Source organism: Bubalus kerabau, chromosome 1 (assembly GCF_029407905.1).
Source record: "Bubalus kerabau isolate K-KA32 ecotype Philippines breed swamp buffalo chromosome 1, PCC_UOA_SB_1v2, whole genome shotgun sequence".
In the NCBI taxonomy this organism is placed as follows: domain Eukaryota; kingdom Metazoa; phylum Chordata; class Mammalia; order Artiodactyla; family Bovidae; genus Bubalus; species Bubalus kerabau.
In genome coordinates, this window is record NC_073624.1 from 26,536,304 (window position 1) to 26,557,091 (window position 20,788).

A 20,788-nucleotide genomic window follows, 5' to 3' on the forward strand; every position below is an offset into this window, starting at 1 on the left:
GGGGCTCCAAAATCACTGCAGATGGTGACTGCAGCTTTGAAATTAAAAGATGCTTGCTCCTTGGAAGAAATGCTATGACCAACCTAGACAGCATATTAAAAAGCAGAGACATTACTTTGCAGCAAAGGTCCATCTAGTCAAAGCTATTGTTTTTCCAGTAGTCATGTATGGATGTGAGAGTTGGACCATAAGAAAGCTGAGCACTGAAGAAGTAATGCTTTTGAACCGTGATGTTGGAGAAGACTCTTGAGAGTCCTTTGGACTGCAAGGAAATCAAATCAGTCAATCCTAAAGGAAATCAGTCCTAAATATTCATTGGAAGGACTGATGCTGAAGCTCCAATACTTTGGTCACCTGATGCGAAGAAATAACTCACTGGAAAACACCCTGATGCTGGGAAAGATTGAAGGCCGGAGGAGAAGGGGATGACAGAGATGAGATGGTTGGATGGCATCACCAACTCGATGGACATGAGTTTGGGTAAGCTCCAAGAGTTGATGATGGACAGAGAAGCCTGGCGTGCTGCAGTCCAAAAAGTTGGGTTGCAAAAAGTTGGACACGACTGAGCGACTGAACTGAACTTTCTAGCCTGTAAACTTCCACCCAGACATCATCTTCTCTTTCATTTATTCAACAAATATCCAGTGAGGACTTCCTGTGTGTGCTGAGCAGTATGTTCAATGCAAGATGCTAGGACTTGCTATGGACCGGTAATATGCTTAAGAATCGATAGAAATTATCTCAATTCATTTTCATAAAACCCGGTGAAATTGCAAAGATGGGCTTCCCAGGTGGCGCTAGTGGTAAAGAACCCACCCACCTGCCAATGCAGGAGACTTAAGAGTCTCTGGTTCAACCCCTGGGTCAGGAAGATCCCCTGGAAGAGGGCATGACAACACACTCCAGTATACTTAGTTGGAGAATCCTATGGCCAGAGGAGCCTGGCAGGCTATAGCCCCTAGGGTCACACAGAACCGGACATGACTAAAGTGAAGTGGCTTTGCACACATGCACACACATGTAAGAGTACACTGTCATGGGACTTTCCTGGTGGTTCAGTGGTTAAGACTCCACGCACCGAGGGGTGCAGGTTCAATTCATCCCTGGTCGGGGAACTGAGATCACTTATGCCGCATGGTGCGGCCAAAATAAGTATTAATTGAGCTGCTACTCTGTACTAGTAAAAATCATCACTGTGACTTAACCAGTGCATGCAACACAGGTCATAAATCAAGAGTACAAAACACTTTTTTTTTAAATAAATAGTACAAAAAAGAGTACATTGTCATGTAAGAGTTTGAGGTGTAGGTTTTACATGTGCTGAACCTTGTCATTCTTTCCCTGCGTGACAAGCAACAGCATTCCCACCCCTGCATCCCCATCATACACACCCCCCATAGTACATTCACACACCACACATTATCCATCATATACAGACACACACACGCTCATCAGACTTCTAGCATGAAGAAAGTACCTCTCCGCAGAACAGCAGTTTGTTCAGAATATTCTACGTATGTAGGAATTTGCTCCACAATGTACAGAGTGCCTTCGTCAAGGCTGTGGTTCAGATTTACCTTCTTCAGGTCTAGGACCATGTACTGATTGTTATATGTGCCTGAAGCAGAGAAGACATGAAGACAGGGCATGGGTATTGCTTGGCTGGTTAACTCAAAATCTAAAAAAATCATACATGCGTAAACGTTATTCTGCAGGGCCACTTACCAGAGTTGTATTTTGAAAAGACCTCTGCCCACTGCTTGCCATTATTAGCCATCATGTTGGCCACCCGGACTCTTTGCCAGGCCAGGAGAGACTGGGGTACCACGTGCTGCAGTAGGGTTTTATTATATACGCTGTTTGTGGTCTGCAGCAATACCAAACCACTGCTAAGAAGGTAAAAGTCGTCCAGAGACTCCAAAAACCCTACAGGAAACATGCATATATGAATCAGCATACATATATGCAAAATATCAAACCATCATTGTTAATGTAGAGCTTCACATATACAATGCATTTTGCAGAGTATTAGTTATTATTTCTTTGGGGGGTTTTTAAAAATTTATAAGTGGAGGATAATTGCTTTACAGTGTTGTTGGTTTCTGCCATACATCAGCATGAATAAGCCATCTGTATACACACATCCCCTCCTTATTGAACTTCCCTCCTACCTTCCACCTCATCCCACCCCTCTAGGTTGTTACAAAGCACCAGGCTGAGCTCCCTGCATCACACTGCAAATTCCCACCGGCTATCTATTTTACATATAATACGTATATATTTCAGAGCTACTCTCTCAGTTCATCCCACTGTCTCCTTCCCCCGCTGGGTCCACAAGTCTGTTCTCTGTCTGCGACTCTATTCCTGCCCTGCAAATAGGCTCATCAGTACCATTTTTCTTGATTCCATATGTGTGTGTTAATATGCAATAATTGTGTTTCTCTGGCTTGCTTCACTGTTTATAACGAGCTCTAGGGTGTCAGTTGTCATTGCCCTCCTCCAGCTTTGGTTCACCTCGGCAGCAGATGCTGGTGAACCTCCATCCCTGGGCTCTCCATTGAAAAATTTTGATTTTATGATTTGATGAAAATACATTAAATCAGGAACCAGACCTAAGGATGCATGATTGACAAGCAAAGTATTAATGACTATATAGTCATAATATGATTATATAGTCATATTAATGACTATATACAAGCAAAATTTTTTTTTTTTTTTAATATGGAACGCTTCACGAATTTGCGTGTCATCCTTGCGCAGGGGCCATGCTAATCTTCTCTGTATCGTTCCAATTTTAGTATATGTGCTGCCGAAGCGAGCACTATACAAGCAAATTTTAATGACTATTCATTCACCACTTGGGCTGGAGTTATTTTGCAATATTTCATCTGAACAACCATACTGGCAGCCTTGAGCAAGCTCTCTGATAGAAAATCTCCACAGGATGGAAAGCTGTATTTCTGGCCTGATACTCTTGCTAATTCACTCCTTATTGTAGCAGCCTCGATGGACACAAGAGGGCAGGCGTTCTTTAATATGTATAGGTAAGTGACTAATACTAACATGAAAGGAACAGTATTTCATTCAAGAGCAAGACTGTTTATAGAAGACCAAAAAAAAAAAAAGTAGGCCATCTAGAGTTGTAGAACAAAGAAGATAAACTGTCTTACAAAAAACTTTAGTCAAGGAGTCTAATTTTATAATTTTGAGTTTAAAGTTAAAGAAAAGGCCCAGGGAAGGGACAAAGTCCTGAAATATAGCATTATAAGAGCAACAAGTGTTCTTTGAATATGTAAAATTATATTCTTGCTCTAATCTTTCACTAGCAACTTCAGAAGGCACTCTGTGTTAGATAAGGATAGAGTGAAACATCTGGGATGAAAGCCAGCTGGCAAATTACATTTCATAGTAAGCTTCTTACTAAATTTAATTAAGAGACAAAAGAGAACCCTTACAGTTACTTCCAGGACTTAGAAAATAACCACCTGAGGTCTTCCCTGGTGGCAGAGTGGATAAGAATCCGCCTGCCAATGCAGGGAACACAGATCAGGTCCAGCAAGATTCCACATGTCGTGGAGCAACTAAGCCTGTGCACCCTAAAGCCCATACTCCGCAACAAGAGAAGCTATTGCAATGAGAAGCCCTCACACCACAACAAAGAGTAAGTAGTCCCAGCTTGCTGCAACTAGAGAAAGCCTGCACAAAGCAACGAAGATCCAGTGCAGACAAAAATAAAATCTTTTTAAAAATGGACTTTCAGAAGGTTTTTTTAAAATAGCCACTTGAATTATAAACAATGACCACTCTCCTCTAATTCTATTTAGATCTCTTGCTTAGTACAACCCAGAAGAGTTTATCCTTATTATCCTACCAAGTGTATTTAAAATGTGCCCCGTTTGGAAGAGTGACATCAACATCACAGGGGTGTGAGACACTCCCTTTATCTCTCCCCCTCAATCTACAACCAGTAAAACCAGTAAAGCATCCGTAACTCAACAAAGGTGACTCTGCCCCACACAGCAGGATGCTGGAGAATTCCACACATCTGTTATCTAAAGGTGGGTGGACTGGACCACATGGAGGAGGAAGAACCAGAGGAACAATGAAGGCAGTACCTGTAGTCCTGAATCCCTGGCCACAATAGCTGGGCCCAGAGCCCCGGAGAAGCCTTAATAGCTGGGTAGGTGGCACACACGAGTCTGGTGGCCTGGTCACAGCACCCCCAGCCAACAGGGAGCTGGAAGGCAGCGGCAGCAAGCCCTGCAAGTCTGTTCCTCAAGCTACAGGGCACCACGACTCAGCCTCCCCTCCCCCACTGCCTCCAGCAGCAGCACCTACAACCCCAGTCAAGGCAGAGACGCCTGCGACCCCGGTTCCGTTTCACTCTCTCCCTCCCATACCCAGGGAACTGCACACAGCCGAGGAACCTGCTATCTCAGAGGTGCCCCACCAACAGCACCGGTGACAATAAGGGTCCAGGGCAACATCCCTGACAGAGACAGTAGAGGGTGGGAAGTGACAGCTCTCAAAAATAACCAGAGGCAGCTCTGGGAAAAGAACCCCGACCGCTCCCCGTCGCAAAAAATAAAAAAGAAAAGGAAAAAAACCAAAACAAAACCAACTTGCGCTATATCGCCACCTACTGGAAAGCAAAAGAAAGGCATCTAATTACTAAACATTGCAGGCGGATTCTTTACCAACTGAGCTATGAGGGAAGGCCCAATTACTAAACTACTGAACAGAGTTACTCAAGAGGTGGGGAAAAAAAGTTTTACCTAAAGAAGAAATATTTGACACTTCAAATTCACTGGATGAAGCACAAGCTGGAATCAAGATTGCTGGGAGAACTATCAACAACCTCAGATATGCAGATGACACACCCTTAAGGCCAAAAGCGAAGAGGAACTAAAGAGCCTCTTGATGAAAGTGAAAGAGGAGAGTGAAAAAGTTGGCTTAAAGCTCAACATTCAGAAAATTAAGATCATGGCATCCGGTCCCATCACTTCATGGCAAATAGATGGGGAAACGATGGAAATAGTGCGAGATTTTATTTTCTTGGCCTCCAAAATCACTGCAGATGGTGACTGCAGCTTTGAAATTAAAAGACACTTGCTCTTTGGAAGAAATGCTATGACCAACCTAGACAGCATATTCAAAAGCAGAGACATTACTTTGCCAGCAAAGGTCTGTCTAGTCAGAGCTATGGTTTTTCCAGTAGTCATGTATGGATGTGAGAGTTGGACTATAAAGAAAGCTGAGTGCTGAAGAATTGATGCTTTTGAACTGTGGTGTTGGAGAAGACTCTTGAGAGTCCCCTGGACTGCAATGAAATCCAACCAGTCAATCCTAAAGGAAATCACTCCTGAATATTCATTGGATGATGCTGCTGAAGCTGAAACTCCAATACTTAGGCCACCTGATGTGAAGAACTGACTCACTGGAAAACACCCTGATGCTGGGAAAGATTGAAGGTGGGAGGACAGGGGGACAACAGAGGATGAGATGATTGGATGGCATCACCGACTCGATGGACATGGTTTTGGGTGGACTCTGGGAGTTGGTGATGGACAGGGAGGCCTGGTGTGCTACAGTCCATGGGGTCTCAAAGAGTTGGACATGACTGAGCAGCTGAACTGAACATTATATAAATTTTTGTATATATAAATATTATATTTCTCCTCCTGTATACACTCCAGTGTGCTCATTCCCAAAATGCCCTCCCCCTACCACCCTTCCTCTCTGGTAACCACTAATCTGTTCACTGTATCTCTGTGTTTGTTTGGTTTGGTTTGTTCATTTATTTTTAATTTATTTTTGTATTCCACATATGAATGAAATCATATGATATGGGTCTTTTTCCATCTGACTTACTTCATTTAGCATAATACTTGCAAGGTTCCCAAATAGCCAAAACAATCTTGAGAAAGAGGAACAGAGCTAGAAGAATCATGCTCCCTGGCTTCAGACTATACTTCAAAGCTACGGTCATAAAACAGTATGGAACTGGCACAAAAAAGACACATCAGTTGCTTAACTTCATAGACTTGTATGTCCAGTTTTTTTCCCCAGGTTTGGGTAGTCCACAACTGTTATTTCTTTCAATACACTCTCCCTTATCCTTTCTGGGATACCCATTACCCTAATGATACATTTCCTAATGGAGTCAGATAGTTCTATAGGATTTTATTCTTTGTAGACCTTAATTTCCTCTCTTCTATCTATATCATTTCTAGATTTGTCTTTGAGCTCACTAATTCTCTCTTCCATGTGGTCTCCAGTATTTCCAGTGCTTTCTAATTCAGTCTTCATTTATTAAGTTCTTATTTGGTTCTATTTTTTAATTTCAGTTGGTATTCAGAAAATACCAGTTTCTCTTTAGTATTCTTTCTGTTCATTAATTTTATTTCTGAGCTCACTGAATTGCCTTTCAAAGTTTTCTTGTAGCTCATTGGGTATCTTCACAGGTATCCAAATTCTCTATCACTTAGATAATGTTATAAACCATTAAAAATTTAAAATGCGTTCATTTGCACATCACATGCATTAACTGCTCCAAAGCTTTTGAAACCATAAGCCCCTGTGTCCTTGTCTTCTGAAGCAAAATATTGACTCAAGAGTTAACCACTGGAAAATGTGAAGATGTAGAAGAAAGAATAGCTGTTGGGCTGGGGAACTGGTAACAATTTAGGCTATAATTCTGCCACACAGAAGAATCACTGAACTCTCAGTTCCCTGAAAGACACAGATAAAGGCCTGACACACATTCCTAAGTTGTTTTTACAAGAAGCAGACCCCCTCCCCCTTTCATCTGGAGAGATGAAAACTCCTGACCACAAGGACAAAGACCCTAGACTGGTTGAAATCAGAAGACTGATGGCGCTTGAAGCTTCACCTTGATGCCACACAATCCAAGAACTGTCGATTAGCTGATCATGCCCTGCTCCTCACATTTTGAAACTCCTCATTACCCTCTTCAGGGTGGGTCATATAGTTTTGAGGGCATTAGCCCTTTATGGCCCTCTTTTCCTGGCAAAGCAATAAAAGCTACTCTTTTCTACTTCACCCCAAACTCGGTCTCTGCATTTCTATTCAGCACCAGTGAACAGAGGCTGAATTTCAGCAACACTCTGAAGACCAAAAACCTTCCTTCCTTCCAAAAGAGTAGACTCATTGTTGGCCAAGGACATGAATGACATACAACTCAGGGTCAGGCATGAGGATCATGATTGTAAAAATATCTGTGCTGCATGTCTTCACCCCTTGCTTTATCCATACTTAGCAATGGGACATTGCAGCATCTCCCAGCAAGAGGCATTGTCTGCTTCCCCACCTCTTAAATCTGAACTGTTTTAGCTTAACAAAAGGTGCCAGTTCTAGCCTAGGCCTCAAGAGACCTTGCACACTTCTTCTCACTCTCTTATAACCCTGTTACAGCTGAGAAAATTAGTGCAGCCTAGCCTAGTCTCTGGGATGGGAAGCAAAGTGCAGGAGGCCCAGCCTCTAGCTGGGCAGCCCCCAAAGTGCGACAGAGTTCATCCAAGATCAACAGAGCTGCCCACCCAACCCCAGCCAACCATGGATGCATGGATGTGCCCAGCTGAGACACTGTCCTGTACACTCAAAAGCAATACTAATCACATATGTGTTTACAGCACAAACTTTTGGAGGTTCAGCAGTAGCTAGTATAATAATAGTAACCCAGTTACACAACGTATTTTGTTTTCAAATGTCTTACTGCCATTTGATTTTAACATAGATGGATGTGACACTTCTGGAATAGTTTCCTTTTTTAAAAGGAAAAAAACAAAGTAATATCTTAGCACCATACTCACCTTTCTGCTCAGGTTTTCCCCACAGCTAAAGAGGAGCAATATCACTTCTCAGACCTTGGGGAAGGCAATCACCTATGCTGGGCTGTCTGATGTCTCAAAGCCTATCTGATACTCATTAAAACTTTATTTAACACCTACTAGATTCCAAGTGGGAGAAGGCAATGGCACCCCACTCCAGTACTCTTGCCTGGAAAATCCCATGGATGGAGGAGCCTGGTGAGCTGCAGTGCATGGGGTCGTGAAGAGTCAGACACAACTGAGCAAATTCACTTTCACTTTTCACTTTCATGCATTGGAGAAGGAAATGAAAACCCACTCCAGTGTTCTTGCCTGGAGAATCCCAGGGATGGGGGAGCCTGGTGGGCTGCCATCTATGGGGTCGCACAGAGTCGGACACAACTGATGCGACCTAGCAGCAGCAGCAGATTCCAAGCTGTGCAATGACCCCAGCCTACTACCCCTGTAGTAGAATTCCTTCAGCTTCTCCAAAAGTCACATGCCCAGACTGCTCTCCCTGCCCACCTCTGCTCCACTCTGAGTCTCCACCAGGAGCCCTGCACTAAGGTGACTGCAGCGGGAAAAACCTCTGCTTCCTCCCTAAGAAAATATGCTCTCATGTCATCCCACAACGTGAAATCTTCCAGTCACTTGTTCTGTCTACTCTACAATGGACTCAGTCTTCCTTCCTTACAGAATGGCATTCATTTACTTCTCTTTCTGCTAAGAACCTAACTGGTACCAACCAATTTCCCCCTTCACTTTCCAGTAATTATTCTTCAATCAAGTATGGCTGGGTTTTTGTTTTTGTTTTTCAGCACATTTCTGCTTTATCCTGCAATAGGAATGTGATCAATGAAAGATTCATACTATTAGATATTCAGGCACATGAAGACCATACTCTGGAGTCTGAATATCCTGAAGTAGCTCAAATAAAACAATAAGTATAATTCTTATTCTAAGATAATAATAATCTCTTGGGCCATAAAGATGGCTGAGCACTGAAGAATTGATGCTTTTGAACTGTGGTGTTGGAGAAGACTCTTGAGAGTCCCTTGGACTGCAAGGAGATCCAACCAGTCAATCTTAAAGGAAACCAACCCTGAATATTCATTGAAAGGATGATGCTGAAGCTGAAGCTCCAAAACTTTGGCCACCTGATGTGAAGAGCCACCTCACTGTAAAAGACCCTGATGCTGGGAAAGACTGAAGGCAGGAGGTGAAGGGGATGACAGAGGATGAGATGGTTAGATAGCATGTTGCTGACTCAGGGACATGAATTTGAGCAAACTTGGGGAGATAGTGAACAACAGGGAAGCCTGGCGTGCTTCAGTCCATGGTATCGCAGAGTTGGACATGACTTAGTGACTGAACAACAGCAAAGATTATACAGAGTAAATATGAAGAGGTGGGTGTACATTTAATCAGTGTTCAAACAATCAAAATTGTTTGCTTTTCTTCAATAAGAAGTTATTTCCTTTAGGTTATATTACTTGTTTACTGTTTCCTTTTCCATCTATCCCATAGCATGTAAGGAACTTGTTCTGTCTTATTCACTCCAGTGGCAAGAAAAGGATTTGACATGTAGTATCTTTGTGCTCAGTCACTCAGTTGTGTCCAGTTCTTTGTGACCCCACGGATTGTCAATGGAATTCTCCAGGCAAGAACACTGGAGTGGGTTGCCTATTTCCTTCTCTAAAGGATCTTCTAGACCCAGGGATCGAACCTGTGTTTCTTGCATCTCCCACATTGGCAAGCTGATTCTTTACCACTGTGCCACTTGGGAAGCCCCTTGACACATAGTAGGTACTCAGTAAATAACTGTTACGTACAAGAGAGAAGGAGAAGATGGTGGTGACTAACATTTATAGAGTACCTACTACACATCAGAAACTTTGCTTTAGAAGGATGGATACTTTCATTTGATCTTCACAAAAAGAGCACTTAGATGAGGTTTGTTTTTTTTGTTTTTTTTTTTTAAGTATTTCGCTTTTTAAAGCTTATAAACAGCATTGTCAGGGATAAATCTAGAACTGAATCTCAACACATGCCTTTTCCACCCTAACATACATCTGACAAAATTGAGGGGAATAGTCATGCAAAGGGCAACGACACATATGCACAATGGAGCAAATACATTAGAAGCAATTAAGGAGAGGGTGAATCATGGGGAGCTGCATGTTTAAACAGGGTGGAGGTGGGGAAAATCACCTTATGACCAGTCAATCAAGCAAAATGTGGAGAATAAGGTGGAATTTCTGTAAAGATAGAAGGGAAGAAGCTTTCTTTGGCTAGGTGGGGCAAGATTCAAGGCAGGGGTGGCCTGGCAGAAGTTATCAGCATCCCAGTGCTAAGTTGTTTCAGCTTGTCTGATTCTTTGCGACTCTTTGGACTGTAGCCCTCCAGGCTCCTCTGTCTATGGGATTTCCCAGGCAAGAATACAGGAGTGGGTTGCCATTTCCTCCTCCAGGGGATCTTCCCAACCCAGGGATTGAACCCACATCTCTTACATCTCCTGCATTGGCAGGCAGGTTCTTTACCACTAGCGCCACCTGGGTGGCCACTCAGTATCCTGGGATGGTATCAAAGAGGAACATAAAACAAAAGAAAGGCACATAGGAAAGCAGGAATGAAGTGCTACAAAATCTACCTACACTCTTTGGAATAAGTGACCGAGTTCTACTTTTATTTAATTCTACTTTTATTTCTTCTCCTCCTTTGGTTCTTCTGCTTTTTAAAGGCAGAAGATATAGATCTTGGCATGTGTTAAATCATAGTTTGTATATGTTTCAGCCTTATGATCAAAGTATCTAAGATAAAAGAGGTAAAATGAAATTAATAAAAGTGATTGTACTTCATTAAAAATGTTTACAACTATAAAGGCAATTTAATAATGAATGAAAGTAGTAATATTATGGATTATGAAGGAGACTTGGCTACATTTTCCCCAGGCATTGAGGGTATTCTTTTATCTTCCTACTTTCAAGTATTGGAACTTCAAACAAGAAGGCTGAGCAAAATCATGTCTACCCAAACCCGAAGGGCTGCCAGAGTCTAAAAGGATAGACGTGGAAACCCAGTAAGTTAGAAACGCCTAGGGTGCTTGTTCAAATGTACCAACCCAGATCAACTGGTTAAGAATTCCTATGGATGGCACTTTAGAATCTGCATTTTTAACAAGCTCCAGAGGAAACTGTAAGGGGTATGTAACATGTGTGTGGGAGGTAATGGAACGCCCAGATGTAATGCAAAGTAGGAACACATGCATGCTTGGTGAAACATACTGAGTGCGCTCTGGAGAGCTCCACCTACAGATAATTAAGCGGGAAGCCTCAGCCTCATAGGCATCATCATTATTTACTGTACTCCTCAATTAGAACACTTTGAATAGGTTCCAGCTTTGGTTCCCACGCAAAAGTTCCACCCACCCGCATCCCAGGAGGCCCTTTGAGTCCACGGTCTCTTTTAGTTTTAACCATTTAACTTAGATACAAATGGAACCATTTCTGAAAACAAACAAACAAACCAAAAAATGGGTATTTTGTAGTCAGATATGTTTTGCTTGAACCGCACTTCCCAACCTCTGAGCAGTATGGTTCTGAAAAGGCTATTTAACTTCTCTGAACCTGTTTATTTGAAAAATACTGATACAATACCCTCCTTGTTAGGTCTTTATGAAAATTAAGTGACATAAAACACACCAAATGTGAATTATGCATACACTGAGTGTCAGTTATAATGCCGGACACATAAGTAGGAACTAAACAAACATTAGTTTTGCGGGCTTTTTGTTTTTCTTTTTATTTCAAAGACAGGTTAAGCACAAATGAGTTTAAAGTAACTTACTTAAAACTTGGGTGCTGCCTAATTCCCATACAACTAGTTGGGTCCTATTCATGTCATTCCTATTAAGGTCCTAACTTGCTTCAGTCGTGTCTGACTCTTTGAGACTCCATGGACTGTAGCCCACCAGGCACCTCTGTCCACGGGATTTTCCATGCAAGAATACTGGAGTGGGTTGCCATTTCTTCCCAACCCAGGGATGGAACCCACATCTCCTCTGTCTCCTGCACTGGTAGGCGGGTTCTTTACTAGTGCCACCTGGGTGGCTACAAAGGATCAACTTACAGGTCCAATCCCTACACTGTCCAGGTGTGCATCTGAGATGCCTTGATAACAATTCCTGAACATCTTAGACTCTTGTTTTCAAATCAACAGTATAAAGGGAGGGTGCTAAATAAATTAGTTTTTAAAACATGCAGTTTATTAAAAAAAAAAAGGGAGGGTAGGATGAAGAGAAGTCAATGAGATTGTGATAGAGATGATGCTCACTTCAGCAGGCCCTTCTCCACCTCTCACTGAATTTCCCATCTTTCTCTCTCCAGTTTCCACATGTCCACATCAGGATGGGTTGCCTGTAATCTGTCTGCTGTCTCCTTTCCTTTTTCTTTCCATTATCTTTTTCCTCCTTCCTTGCCTCCATAAATATTTATTCCATGATTACCATATGCAAGCCTCTGTACTGGCCCTGGGGATGCAGACATGAATACGGAACATGGGCCTTGAAGAAGTTACCCACAGGCACCAGGGAAACTGAAAGGAGGGGTAGCTGGCTCTGCCTGAAAGTTAGGGAAGGCTTCGAAGAGGAGCGCTTGTGAGACTTTTGTTAATATGGAAAACATTTAGGTAAGATGCATTAAAAGGCAATAAAAATGCTCATAGGGTGAACATTCCAATAGTAACACAAAGAAATTGGATGATTCTTCCCACAAGTAAAAATGGTAAACTGTATGGTGGTGGTGGCTTAGTCAGTCACATCTGACTCTTGTCACCCCATGGACTGTAGCCCGCCAGGCTCCTCTCTCCATGGGATTTCTCAGGCAAGAATATTGCAGTGGGCTGCCATTTCCTTCTCCAGGGTACAGTATGATTAATTGGGGCTTACCCAAAGAATGCCAAGTTGATTTAACATCTGAAAATTAATCAATGGAACTCACTATATGAATACAAGATGAAAATCAGGTGATCATTTTAATAGAAAACAAGAATTGCATGAAGTGCAGCACTTATTCATTGATAGAAACATAAAGAAAAGTAGTAAGAGACAGAATCCTCTTTAACCTTATAGAGGGTATCTACAAAAAGCCTACAATTAACATCATACTTAATGGTGAATGACTGCATACTTTTTCACTTAAGATCAGGAACTAGGCAAGGATTTCCATGCCACTTCTAGTCTATAGTCTACAGTCCTGGAGGTCTTATCCAGTGCACTCATGGAAGAAAACAAAGACAGACAAGGTAAGGGGGAAGTAAAAGTGTCTTCCTGCAGAGATGGGCTGATGATGCATCTAGAAAAATCCCAAGAAATCTACCAAAAAAAAAAAAAAAAAAAAAAAGCTATTAGAATGATAAATGAACTTAGAAAGTTCTCAAGATAAAAAGTAAATATACAAAAAATAGTATTTCAATATTGTGATGGTTTTTAAATTTCCACAATTCCTTGGCAAGTTTCCCTTAAACAGATAGATTCTAACGTCCTCATCTTGAGTGTGGACTAATCATTAACAACCTCTTTCTAATAAATAGAATGTGATGGAAGTGACAGCATGTGACTTCTGAGACTAGGTCGTAATAGTCACTGCTGTTTCTGCCTTTTCTTATGGATCACTGGCTTGGGGGAACCAGGAGCCTGTTTCCGGAGTACTTGAGCCGTTCTACAGAGACGCGCGTGGAAGGGAATCGATTTGTCAGCAGCATCTTGTTGACCATGGAGCTGAGTCACCTTGGAAGTACATCCTTTCGCTTCAGTTAGGTTATCAGAGATTTCAGCCCCTCAGTCTCCGAGTCTTCGTAGACACAAGCCATCCTAACTGGGCCCTATCTAAATTCCTTATCCATAGAGACTATGTAATGCTAAACAATTACTGTCATGCCTTCAAGTCACAAGTTTGGGGCTGACTTGTTACATGGTGATAGATAACTAATGCATACATACAAGCAATGAACAATTGGAAAAGGGAATAAAAAACTGATTCTGATGACAGTAGCATCAAAATTCACTTAGGATTCAAATTAGTTTAAGGTATGTAAGACCGATATACTAAAAACTACAAAAAATTGCTCAAATTAAAGAAGAAGACCTAAATAAATAGAGAAACAATGTTTGTGGATGGGAAGACTCAGGTTTACTGACATGTTGATTCTCTGATTGATTTAAAGCTTCAATGCAATAGAAATCAATAGATCTTTTTTTTGACATGAACAAATTTTATTTTTAATATAATTTCTAAAGGTTACACTTTGCTGTATTCCCTGAGTTGTAAAATGTAACCTATCTTACACCCTATAGCTTGTACCTCCCAGTCCCCCTACCCTCTGTAAACCCTCTCTCCTCCCCACTAGTAACAACTAGTTTGTTCTCTACATCTATGAGTCTTCTTTTCTTGTTATATTCACTAATTTATATTGTTTTAGATTCCACATATAAGTGATTTCATATAGTATTTGTCTTTCTGTGTCTGACATAAGTGAAATAATTCACTTAGCATAATGCCTTTCAAGTCCATCCATGTTGTTCCAAATGGCAAAATTTCATTCTTTTTACGGCTGAGTGGTATTCCATTGTGTGTGTGTGTGTGTGTGTGTGTGTATAATATATATACCACATCTTCTCTATCAGTCATCTGTTGATGAACACTTAGGTTGCTTCCATGTCTTAGAAATTGTAAATAATGCTGCTATGCGCACTGGAGGGCACACATCTTTTCAAGGTAGTGTTTCTGGCTTTCTTTTTTTTTTTTTGGATATGTATCCAGGAGTGGAATTGCTGGGTCATACGATAGCTGTAGTTTTAGAGGAACTTCCATACTGTTTTCCATGGTGGCTGCACCAGTACAGATTTCCACCAACCAGTGTATAAGGGTTCGCTTTTCCCCACATTCATTAGAGATATTGAGTAGAGTTCCCTGTGTCATACAGGAAGGTCCTTATTAGTCATCTATTTTACATATGTGTTGTCTGTTTAAGTCGTGTCTGACTCTTTTGCGACCCCATGGACTGTAGCCTGCCAGGCTCCTCTGTCCATGGAATTTTCCAGGCAAGAATACTGGAGTGGGTTGCCATTTCCTCCTCCAGGAGTGCCTAGTGATGGTAGCAGAAACTAAGGATCCAGACAAGTATATAAGCTTTTTTTTTTAACTGTTTTTCAAATTAATTAATTAATTTTTTGGCTGTGCCGGGTCTGTGTTGCTGCAAGCAGGCTTTCTCTATTTGCAGTACTTGGGCTTCTCATTATGGTGGCTTCTCTTGTTGCAAAGCATGGGCTCTAGGCACATGGGCTTCAGCAGTTGTGGCACACAGGCTTAGCTGCCCTGTGGCATGTGGAATCTTCCTGGACAAGGGCTCAAACCTGTTGCCCCTGCATGGACAGCAGATTCTTATCCACTGGACCACCCGGGAAGTCCCAGTGTATAACCTTTTATCTGGGAAGTGTTCCCGAGCTATAGTGAGGCCAAGGGGGTGTGCCAGCATGATGTCTCCCAGCTTATGTTCCCTGGCTATGTCTCCTGAGCCTCTAGAGGGGTGGAAAACCTGAAGCCTGTCTGAAGCTGAAGCTCCAGGCTAAGTAAATAGGTCTTTTTCACAGGAATACTTGGGTTTTATTTCCACTTGCTGTCTGTGCAGTGCCCTGGGGGTGTTTGCCTGCTGAGAATTATCTTTCTGATGGTTACAGCCCTGTGGAGCTCAGGAATGCCAGTGTCCTTGGCCAGCAAGGCCGAGGGATCAAAGGGTGTCTCCTGTGTGGATTGCACGTGCTCAGCGGCTTTAGCAAGACTGATGAGGAGTGTAGTGGCTGGAGCACTCTCACTGGCTTCAGAAAGACAGCTCTCCAGCCCCAGCCAGGAGGTGGGGGAGTGGTGCAACCACTGTACCTGCAGACTTCAGCAAGGACCTGGGACGCTGTCACCACCATCCAGCCCTGCCTGCTTAGTTAGGCAGTTGGGAGGGTGTTGTATCCAAGCTCACCAACCTGTTCTAGCATGCTAGGTGGAGAGTGCAACAACCAGGTCCATCAGTGCCTCTGCCTTCGGGAGGGTTTTTTTTTGCTCTTGTTTATTTATTTTTGGCTGTGCTGGATTTTGGTTGCTGTGCAAGCTTTTCTCTAATTGAGGCGAGTGGGGGCTACTCTCTAATTGCAGTGCATAGGCTTCTCATTGCTGTGGCTTCTCTCTTGGTGGAGCACGGGCTCTAGGGCACACAGGCTTGGTAGTTGTGACTCCCTGGCTCTAGAGCACAGGCTCAGTAGCTCTGGCATACAGGTTTAGTTGCTCTGCGGCATGTGGGATCTTCCCAGACCAGGGATCGAAACTGCATCCCCTGCACTGGCAAGCAGATTCTTTACCACTGAGCTACCAGGGGAGCCCAGGAGCTTTTCAATTGTCCCCTGCCTCTCCAGCCGATGCCTTTAGATTGACAATGAATCTCCTTCACGTATGGCCCTTTCCAAGCTACTGTTATTCTGCTCGCTCTGGGGGTAAGACCACATGCAAAATCCTTTAATAGGAGAATTTCACATTCCTATAGCACTTTGGAACCCTTGGAGCTCAGCCCTGTTGGGTCTCTAAGCCAGGAGTTTTGGGGGCTCATCTTTCAGGGGCAGACCCCAAGGGTTGGGGTGCCTGGGGTGGAGCTCCAATCCCTTACTCCTCCTGGAGAAGCGGTAGGTTCATGAGAGTCCTCCTTGTCCAGTGTTGCTGCATACAATAAGGGGAGGTCTTTTGCAAGACCATGTCTCTGCCTCTCCTACCTGCCTCAGTGTGTTTCTTTTATTTTGTGTTGTGGGGAGCATTTTGTCTAGTTTTCTGATCTTTTTCAGAGGGAAATGTTCCATACTTAGCTATAGATTTAGTGTGTCCATGAGAGCTCATGAGTTCAGATTTTTCTACTCTGTCACCCTGGACACTGCCTTAAAACCTTTCTAGATTAAAATAGGGGATATTATATTAATTTGTTTCCTTGAATAACCTCCTCTATTTTTATGAAGTCAGCTGGGACTCTTGGTGAACCCAGAGCATGAGATTGGCTTGAATAAGTCTGGGTGTGCTTGGGTAAGCAAATCCTTTTGCAATATTGACCAAGGCACTGTGAAGGATTACTAATGCTCCTCCTATCCCCCTATGCTGGAGGACAGTTTTGAGAGTGCCCTTGTAATAATTCTTACTAGGCAATTATCCCTCAAGGATTTTGGCAGGAACAACAGGAATATACAGAAAGCCAAGATCTGCTCTAGTAATTCAGCAGTCATATTTTTTTTCTTCTTGAAGATGAATATCAATCTTCTCTCCATATATTGAGCTATAACACGTTACATGGTTTGAGTTGCCTGGATTATTGCCTCACCCTTCTACACGTTCTGTTGGAAGCCTCTCTTGTCCAGCGCTCAGGAGCTTGGCATTTTGTAATTTTAAAATGCAAATCTATTAATGTCACTTTAATGGTCTTGCATTGCCCTTCATTCCCTCCCTCTGGGCTTCTCTGAACTTTTTCTTGCCTACAGGCTTTTACATGTGCTATGTTCCATGTGGAACATTCCATCACATTCCATCACATATCCCGATTGGTCTGCCTAATTTATACTTGCTTTTGTGTCTTAACATAAACTTTACTTTCTCTTAAAAGTTTTCTCATCATCCCCAAACTACTCTTCCCTATTATTACACAAATCACACTTTAAGCATTGCTTTCTTTTATTTGTCTCTATTTTTTACAAGAAGGTAAAATTTTGTTAGAATAGAGACCATTTGTCCTGTTTTTCATCACAAACACTCTGTCTAGCACATTTTAATGGAAAATTGTAGATGAATAAATTATATCATGACTTGATCTATCAGTTCTGACTCAACAATTCTTAGTATATTTATCCATATTAGGAAGAACTTCCAGGTCCTGCTACTCTGAATACAAAACCAACATCATGATCCTAATTCACTCAATCTACCATGGCATTCCTCCACCAAAAATATACTAGTCACCCAGCTTCTTTTCTGGGATCAACAGCACCTTCACATAGCATAGAGTTCACGGCAAAGCTTAGTTCCACACCTATTGAATGAATCCGATGTGACTGATCCCTTAATTAAACAATTCTTTGTAATATAAATAAAATTCTACATGGTTTTCATGTTTGCTGTTGAGAACAAAGCAGTTTAGTTAGAGAAATTATGAATTACACTGCTCCACTGGCTCCTATAAAAACATCTTGGAGTAAGAAAGATGTCTTTTGTTTTCTCTCAGTTATATGTATACTTCTGTATCTGTCTATTCTGGAAGGAAATCAACCCTGAATATTCATTGGAAGGACTGATGCTGAAGCTGAAGTTCCAATACTTTGGCTGACTCGAAGAGCCAACTCACTGGAAAAGACCCTGATACTGGGGAAGACTGAAGGCAGGAGGAGAATGGGGACAACAGAGGATGAGATGGTTGAATGGCATCACCGATTCAATGGACATGAGTTTGAACAACCTCCAGGAGATGGAAGGACAGGGAAGCCTGGTGTGCTGCAGTCCATGGGTCGCAAAGAGTCAGACACAAGTAAGCGATCAAACAACAATAATATATGCAAATATTAGCAAGCCAAACATTTTCATACGAAATTCCTCCATGTCCTTCTCCCTCACTACTTTTGGGATCCAGGACTGTTAAGATTGGAGAGTTTTGAAAGCAAAGATTTCAGGTAGCTGTTGAATTTTGCATTTTATCAAAAATAGGAGGAAGAGTAGGAATGGTTCATTGTCTCAGTATCTTGCTGTCCTTAAATTTTGGAACAAAGAATCAAATCATGGTCTAACTTGCAGAAAGGAGTCCTCAGTCCCCCTCAATACTAAAACAATTCAGCAAACAACAACAAAGATGAAATCCAAGTGATCTCAAAGGAAGGATCAGATCACAAGGACAGTAAAACAGACCACTATTCCCCTGGTCAGAATTCCTGATAGGGTAAAGCTAGTATTATCAAGAACAACAAAACCAGAAGAGGCAATAATACTCAGACAAAAATACTCTTTCAAAGGTAGATATGACAGGTGGTTGGTATAACCACCCTATAAGTTGCATATTTGTAATTAGAGGTTAGTATCCACATCATATCCCTATAGGACACTTGGATGTTTGGTAAGAACTTCCCCCTTGTCTTTTTGCTGGTGATGTTTCCTGAAGAGGTTGCAAACCAGCTGTTGGGGGCAATTCCAGCTATCAGATACAATTTTAGGGGTTTACACAGTGGGTTTTGTTTTTTAAATCCATATTTCTCTCTTGAGAAGCTAGAGGATATGGAAATACTGATCTCCAGGACATGTCCGGGTGACAACGGTTAGTAGGTGCTGAACAGCTGACTCCCTTTCAATGGACCCTGTCTTTGCTACAATTGTTTCCACTTCTATTTACTTTTACTGATCCCTTTTATTCACTTATATCATCTTCTTGTCTCCCTTAGGCATGCATATGTGCATGCTCAGTCTCTTCAGTTGTGTCCAACTCTGTGACTCCATGGACTGTAGCCGACCAGGCTCCTCTGTCCATGGGATTCTCCAGGCAGGAATACTGGAGTGGGTTGCCATGCCCTCCTTTAGGAGATCTTCTTAACCCAGGGATCAAACCCACACCTCTAATGTCTCCTGCATTGGCAAGTGGTTCTTTACCATTAGCACCACCTAGGAAGCCCATTGCAGGCATGAGCCCCCTGGGAAGCCCCCTGCTTTAGGCACAGGAGTTTGCAACTCCTATTCTACAAAGATTGTCCCTTCTCATCCATCTCTACTTGCTCAAATTCTAGTCATCATTCATGGTTCATCTCAAATCTCAACTTTTTTCCTTTTCCCAACAATCAGATGTGAGTTATCCCTATTTTGAATACTCACAACATTTCTAACACTGCTTTTGTAGCCTATACAGTATTCAGCAGTAATATTATTCTTATCTGTATTTTATTTATCTTGTTAGTATAATACCTATAAGCTTGTATATTCATTCACTCATTCATTCAGCAAAAATTTATTTAAGTACATGTTGCCACACGCTAGGTAAAGTCCTGTGGATATTGCAAAGAATAAGAGAAATGGGTAAATCAACCATACTTTGACTAAAAAAATCATAAAAAAGAGAACTGGAGACAGGCTCTCAAGGAGAAACTGCAATCAGGATCTTTCTTGCTCATCTTTGCTTCCACTGCAGAGCCTCAGAAAGTGACTTGTACTTAATACTCAGTTGGCATTTGTAGAAGTGAATTTCTGGCAATCCTCTTAACATAGTTTATGACATAGTACTTTAAGTAAAAGTAATAGAGTTATATATCTTCAAACAGCACTCTAAAAACCAATTTTCATTAATATATGCTAATCACTAAACATTTATTCATCCATTCCAGTTACTCTGAATCACCAAGGTTTCATCTGGAAATAGGACTCAAAGTACTGAGATGTCTCTCTAAATTTAGTTACCTGGGTAACTGCTGAAAGAAAGGCGACTGCTGCTGGTGTCTTTATCAACGATGTTGAAGTCCCAGTGTTTATATATCCTGAGCATGGCTGCATATGTGTACCAGCTTGAGTGAGCAAAAAAGATGTTCTCAAATCCAGGGAGAACCTGTAGCCAGAATCACAGTGAAGTAAACAGATAGCTGACTGCAAATGTGGGAAATGTACATCTACTGAGGTGTTTATTGCTATATTTGGTAGTGGAAAATTAACCTTTAATGTACACAAGACAGATTATGTCCTAGCTTCCAAAATGGAAAATTCTGGAAGGTAGGAGTGGCAGGTACATACAGCATGAGAAAAATGATGGAAGAAACAGAAGTGCTGTGTGCATGCTAAGTTGCTTCAGTCGTGTCTGACTTTTTGCGACCTCATGGACTGTAGCCTGCCAGGGTCCTCAGTCCATGGGATTCTCCAGGCAAG

The 20,788-nt window shown here is 42.0% G+C and overlaps 1 protein-coding gene and 1 non-coding gene across 2 annotated transcripts in view; both read right to left on the bottom strand.

Annotated features, from left to right (window-relative positions):
• The window catches only part of PLBD1 (phospholipase B domain containing 1), an 88,227-nt gene that overhangs the window by 10,292 nt on the left and 57,147 nt on the right, over positions 1-20,788 (bottom strand). The window contains exons 6-8 of the mRNA XM_055570824.1: positions 20,330-20,474; positions 1,726-1,926; positions 1,478-1,618 (exon numbers count right to left, since the gene is read on the bottom strand). Coding sequence (XP_055426799.1) covers positions 1,478-1,618; positions 1,726-1,926; positions 20,330-20,474 — 487 coding nt within the window. The remainder of the gene's footprint in view (positions 1-1,477; positions 1,619-1,725; positions 1,927-20,329; positions 20,475-20,788) is intronic.
• Positions 2,716-2,822, bottom strand: LOC129642463 (U6 spliceosomal RNA). Its single transcript, XR_008709733.1, has one exon. It is a non-coding gene; the product is annotated as a U6 spliceosomal RNA (small nuclear RNA).